At 43.0% G+C, this 6783-nt stretch overlaps 1 protein-coding gene across 3 annotated transcripts in view; it reads right to left on the bottom strand.

Moving 5' to 3' along the window:
- Positions 1-6783, bottom strand: part of ST5 (suppression of tumorigenicity 5) — a 303619-nt gene that overhangs the window by 158080 nt on the left and 138756 nt on the right. For all 3 annotated transcript variants that reach the window (XM_019519607.1, XM_019519609.1, XM_019519608.1), the window contains one exon: positions 4589-4725. In XM_019519607.1, coding sequence (XP_019375152.1) covers positions 4589-4725 — 137 coding nt within the window. The remainder of the gene's footprint in view (positions 1-4588; positions 4726-6783) is intronic.

Below are 6783 nucleotides of genomic sequence, written 5' to 3'. Positions count from 1 at the left end.
CACCCCAGCCGCCGAATTTTACACAGCAGGTCCTACAGTGGAAGGATACTGCTGTATAAATGAACACTATTGGGCCCAATAAATGTAAGGATAGCTAGAATACATCTTTTAGAGAGACACCCAGAAGGACTCCAAGGATAAGAATTTACCTGCATACTCCCTTGTACCAGTTACTGTAGCTCATCATGTGAAATCTAGTTGAACCATACCCATTAAAGATAGACACGTAGTAAACAAGCAAAATTTTAGTGCAAGTTGACAAGCTAAATGACAACTACCTCTGTCACATGAGCAAGGCCTCTTTGCCCCCCTATGTGACTGAAATAAATCCCGTCTTAACCAAACATTCAGTAAGGGGCAACACCTGTTAGAACAATCTGATACATATAACAGGGCTATGTGTTTAAAAGGTCTCCATGGTTTCATAAATAGCAGACAAACAAAAAACCACTGGCCTTCTAATACCAGGATCACTATTAATAAATCTCAGAGGAGAAAGAAGTATTTTAAGCAGGCTTATTCTGTTCAGAACACCTCCCCCCACCCCCACCATTTGTTAAACAAGGGAGGACCACCTGCTCAAGTAAAGAAGCATAGTCCTACCTAGACAAGGCAGCTGCTGGTGTCCCCATTAACATTTGAAAATTTCTACACTAAGATGCAGAGAGTACACAGCTCAGCTGAACACTCACTTTTCTACACTTGATTTAGTCTCATGTTAGAGAAAATCTCCAGTAATATCCTTGTGTCCAGCACACCAACAGTTCAGAAGGTAAGAAAAGTTTCAAAGCACGAACAAATTCTTAGGCTTTATGTAAAATCAGAATATGGGACATAATCTAATTTTCTCACTCTTATCCAAGCCAGTCCATGGCAATAACATCATCTTCCAAAGGCCAGATAGTTGGGTGAAAGGTGATTTAGAGATGCAACTTTGTTACTTTAGCTGAACTCCAAATTGCCAACTATATTAAAAATATATTTTAACACTTTTTTTAACACTCTGAGAATAAATAAGCAACAATAAATCATTACTCCTGAGTCCCCTTCCTCAAATATAAGGAGAAACTCTAGGTGGGAAAAGAAGACCAGAAGGAAGTATGAAGTAAAAGAGTATTAAGAGAATGAAGGTTACTTAGTGAGGAATCACTACCAATGACAATGAATACAAATGGTCTTCAAATACTCAGAGATAAAATTTTGAACCTCTAGCCTGGCTGTTACTAAAGAGTTCAATATCACATACAGTGCTCATAAACTCGTTTATAATGTATGCGAAATTTCTAGAAGAGCCTTTTATCTGATAATTAATTCTCTACCAAAGGCAACAAACCTCTACAGTGATCATCCATTTTCCACTGAAGGGACAGACTCTTCCTGCCAAAGTTTCATAATACAAATGCTTATAGTAGACAGCAGAGCATACAAGAATTTAAATGAGTGTGTCTGGAGAGAGGGCTCAGCTAGAATGAGGGAACGAATAGATTTGGGGTGGATACACAGTGTGGATTTTTTTTTAGGATTGCCCAAAATTTTGCAACCTTCTTCTCAAAACAGGAAATTTTATGGCAATGCCTGAGATTACCCTGATCGGGCATTTTACACATTTATCAGCATTACTAATAATCATTTTAAGGGGAAAAAAGATCTTTATTTATTGCTGTAGCATGGTCAGTCAAGTGACCAGTGAGGGTTTGGGTAATTCAGGCAGATACCTATGATACTTTCACCTCTGTGTCACATATTCACCTAAAGTCCACACCAGCTGAGAAAATCATCTTTCTTTGACTTGACACTCATAGCTACAGAAATGCACACTTGCATACACCTGGCTTCATGACTACAACTTACGATGGCAAGCACAAAAGTACTTTTTAAATATCTAGGCATAAAGCTACCAGTTATGTATCATCAAGTAAACTAAACTAACATATTTTCTTTAAATCCTCAGATTAAATTGATTTGCTTTGGTTTTATTCTATCTGTTGCCTAATATATCTCATTATATTCATTAAATATTCATCCCACACAGCTCGTCTTGAATGAAACCCTTTGGAACAGAGACTGTCAGAAAGAAGTGGAAAACAATGAAGTTCTCTTTTTATCCACAAATCAGAAATGCTGCAGACTCTGCCCAATGCCTTGCAAAAATACCCAAATGCCTATCTGCATGGAGCAGGTTTACCTGCAGGGAACAAGTTAATAGTTCTCAGGATATAGATGAGTCTATTATTCTGTTTTATGGACCCTTAGTTAAAAGGCAGATCCTTGCAATGCTGAGCATTTTATTTTGATTTTTGAATGTAAAAAAACAGTCAAAATGGGAAAATGAGGGTTACAACCTAACATCTGGCAGCATGTTGACAATCCTTGTGCAGTGGTGTGTAATTCAATGCCTAATATGGTTTTCCCATGTTGACTGAACAGGGATCTGTCAACTTATATAGGTCTGTGCTCCTTGACTGGGAGAACTGGAAAGCCAAGCAGCTCTAAGATGCAAAGGGGCAAATTCTGCTTTCAGGAGTGTGTACATGTAAATATGTGAGACATTCATTGCAGACACTGGGAGCTGACCATCCAAGGTAAAATTTGACCAAAACTATGAACACAGAGACACTATTATAGCCATAAGGTTGTCTAAGTGTCTCCATATCAATTGAGCTCTTTATTGCACTTTGATATAATTAAACTAAACAGTGGGGGGAAGAAAACTAACAGTTTCTTCCAAGAAAGGCAATCAAATCAGGACCATTACCAAAAAACCCACACACTACTAATTGGCAATAATATTGGCACCTGCAGTAGAAAGGCTAAAGAATGGAAAGTCCAAAAACTAAACCTCACTCCCACTTCTAGTGGTGGTCTGTCTGGAGGGGAGGGTGTTGAAATACATTGGTTCTCTCTGCAAGGCTCTGGATGGGCTCATGGTTTTCCAACGCCAGCATCTCCTGCCAACATGTGCCGCTTGAGCAGGAGTTACTCAGCACACTTCAGCTAACAGACATACTTTAAACTCCAGGGAGTCAAAGGGAGAGGTTTCTCAACAGCAGGCCCAAACCAACAGGGTATTCAGAAGTAACCAGGGGAAGTCTTACAGTGATCAACACTTCAAGATTTATCTCTTGCCAAAATATTCCCTAAACAACTGAATAGAGAATCATGATGCAATCTAAAAAAGAGAAAAGCTGGTGGCAAAACTAGGGAAGAAGGAGGAATGCAAATGGGTCTCTCTGGATGGGTCCTGCTAGACCCATGGTCTCCAACCTTTTTAAGCAGAAGATCATCTTTGGAATTTAAAAGCAACCCAAGATCTACCATGCACCACCACCACCCCTACCCACCCCCCAGCAGGTGAGTCTGTGTGGAGGCAAGGGGGGGCATATAGAGGCAGAGGAAGAAAAAAATATTTGGGGGTGTACCTCCCCAGCAGGTAAGTCTCACCCAGCCAGGGCCCCACTCAACTTACTCCTGCTCCTGCCTCTGTGGCATGGTCCCTCACCATGGAAGCCTCAATCTAGCCCCTGTCCCTTCCCTTCCCCAGAGACTGACCTGCTGGGCTGGGACATGCGCATGCATGCATGCGAGCGCTCAGCTCCCCACCCCAGCCTTGGATCAACTCCAGGAGGCTCTGAAATCTACTGATGGATCAAGATCCACTGGTTGGTGACCGCTGTGCTAGACACTTCACACCTTGAATTTCCACAGACTTCAGTGGGAATTGATAGTGTTCAGCCCCCTTGCTGGACAGAGTCTCGTATCTCTGCCCATCATCAAGATGCTACAGTAAGAGGTCCAGGACAGTGCTGGGGGGGAGGGGGCTGTGCTTGCCCAAGTCACATATTCATTGAGGGCTGCACTTACTTTAACAAAAATGTAAAAATAAACCAAACCCCCCCCAAACACACATGCTGCTGACCCATATGGATAATATCTGCACAGAATTGTCCAAGTTCCAATTATTGCAACAATCCTTTTGATAGGCATATGTTAAAAGTATATATGGAAAGGCCATGCATTTTCAAGGGCTGAGAAAGTCTGCTTTTGTTATGTGGCTTAATCAAGACAATGTTTTGTATTCCTGATGGCTCTGTAGGCACAGGAAGATGAAATTCTCTTTAACAAATCTATCCTCAGCTGAAAGCACTGCTCAGGACAATTGTTTTGTGGCAATTGACCCATAGCTCCTTCAGAGCACAGTCTGACCAGGCAGCTCCTTGAAGAACAGTCCAGCTGTTTCAGAGTCCTGAAAACTCTGCATCTTTTTTTCTCTTTATATTTTAAGCCCATGGCTGCAAGCCCAGGCCTTGGAAAAGAATAATTTAATCCATGAAAAGCATGATGATGGCTGACCAAAAAATCTGTTTCCAATAAGACCACTCAATGAGGTCTGAAGGAATCGAGACCTCCTCCGTGCAGACTGTGAATAATATGTTTGCTCTGACGCATCAGCCCATTTACCCTCCATTCCATTTCTCCTTACTGGCTGCAGCTAAAAGTTTTTGCTCAGGGCATGTGTTCAACAATTCACTGTTTAACCACAATTGCTCAATATCAAGTGTATATTTCATGTGCTGCAACAGGTCCTTACCTACGATGTCTTCATAGGCATTCTCTTCTAAAGTGCTCTTGGATCCAAATTTATGCTGGGCCTCAGTACCATTCTCAGTTGGGGAGGGAGGGTACAAGGACTGCAGACTGGAAGCATCCTCAAACTCAAAGGATTTTCTAGAGTTTAAAACAATGCAGTAAAGTAATTAGTGACAAGACTACAATGCCTTATGGAGCTGGCTGGTCATTGAGTACTGACACGACTGAAAATTCATGAGCTACGCTCTAAGGATAAGATTATGCAGTAGGCATGAGCCAAGGTTGGGGTGGGGCTGGGGGAAGGGGTATGGCACATAGCTTCCCAGTCCACAGAACAGCATCAGGTAGAAACTGTGTAAAATTTCTCCTCTGCTTCTGCATGGCCAGCAGGTAATAAGTTGCTACTGGTCTCTTCCAACAGGAGATAGCAATACCTCACAGTCCAACTCTGCCATGCTGGCTGGTAAAACCAAGGCTTTTTCCACTTCTCATCCTCTGCAACTCAGTTCAAGGGTGAGTTTCTTACTTCCCAGTATGTCCTTACATGACCAACTAGTTCAGGACATCCTGCAGACCTAAGTGAATTGTGCTGTTTCATAATAAAAAGAAGAGTTCCACTTAATTATATACCAGACTATCTATCTGAGCTCCATATGTTGCCTTTAGCCTCACAACCCCCACTGAAATAGAGTACTGCTTTCATCTCTACCGAGCAGAGATTGAGATCCATATCTTCCGAGTCCCAAACTAGCACCTTAACTGCTGAGTCACCCTCCAGCTTCACCCAGGACAAAAGAGGATGACTGAAGTGCCACTTGCAATAGCTTTAAAAAGACTGCTGATGAGTTTGAGCCATTTTGAAAAAAAAAAAAAGCAAGAGATAATACGCACAAGTCATGAGTTATTTAGCAAATGGTGCTTCAGGAAAGACATGGTTCATTATAAAAAAAATTCTGTCACCATTTTTCAGGTGACAATGGTGGGATTTGGATTTAAGATTAAAATGGTAACACCTACAGTTAAAGGAATAATAATTGGAAGAGGCAGCTGTTATGTTGGCTTGTCCCAGGCCTGTATAACAACAGGAAGACTGAAGTCTCCTTTACATGTTCAGAGATGTCTTCAGTGTGACTGGATTAGCCCTTCCAATCCTCCTATACAGCTACAGAATTATCATCAGCCTCATTTTACAGGCCAGGAAACTGACACTGAGAAGTTATGTGATTTGCCTGCGGCCATAGAATAAGGCAGTTGCAGAGCTATGGTCACAGCCTGGCTTGTACTTCACCCTCTGGAAAATCTTACCACTTATTCTCAAGGAAAAAAAAGTGTTCTCCTGGAAGATTTTTCTTCACCAGATGCACTAGCAAACTGAGGGACACACTGACGCAGCCTATTAATTCCAGTAAAAATGCCAAGGGGCAATGGAGTATAGCTGCCGCACACCTCCAAAACCTCACATGGGTAGACTGGGACTACCAATTAAATAACTTTAAGTTCCTATTTTAGAAAAAGCTCAGGCATTGGTAATTCAACCATCCACTGTAGCTGAGGCATTATATTGGTTTTACATGGCCACTGCATTCTAATTTAAAAGTCTGGACTGGTTTGAGTCCTTAGGGACAGCCCTGCAGAAGGTTTGGGCAGCTTCATGTGTGATGTCTCTCATGCATAGAAAGGTTATTTATTCCTTTCACACCTTCTGTCCAAACCAGAGAAAAGGGCAAGATACACTGCTGTACCTAAACCTTAGATAAAATGGGCACTGAAGAGCACTGGGGTGCATGAATGGTTAAGAGAGTTTGGGGGTGCTTTTGGGTGAAGGAGTTTTGCGGCTCTCAGGCAGGAAGCTGAAGGGGAGCTGAGTGATGGTATTTGTCAGCTGAGGCAGGAGACTTGGCCGCTGGGTATCACAGTGGCTGGGTGTGACAACATAGTGGGCTGCATCCTTGCAACATAGTGGGATGCATGATAATCCTGCCGGGCTGTAAGAACATTGGCAACGTGTAGGAGGAGCACGTGGGTGCATGTGCACCCCCTGAGATGGGTTGTGCCCCCCCGAGAGAAGCACTGGCGGCACTTCTGGTCAGCGATCAACCGCTGCCCCCCCCGCCTCCTCCCAGTTGCCAATCAGCCGCTGGTGCCCCCCCCCCCCCCCCCCCCCCGGCTTTGGAGGGCGCAGGCACCCCCGGACAG

Source organism: Gavialis gangeticus, unplaced genomic scaffold (genome assembly GCF_001723915.1).
Source record: "Gavialis gangeticus isolate Ggan-Ray unplaced genomic scaffold, GavGan_comp1, whole genome shotgun sequence".
Lineage (NCBI taxonomy): Eukaryota > Metazoa > Chordata > Crocodylia > Gavialidae > Gavialis > Gavialis gangeticus.
This window is presented reverse-complemented; position numbering and strand designations above follow the sequence as displayed.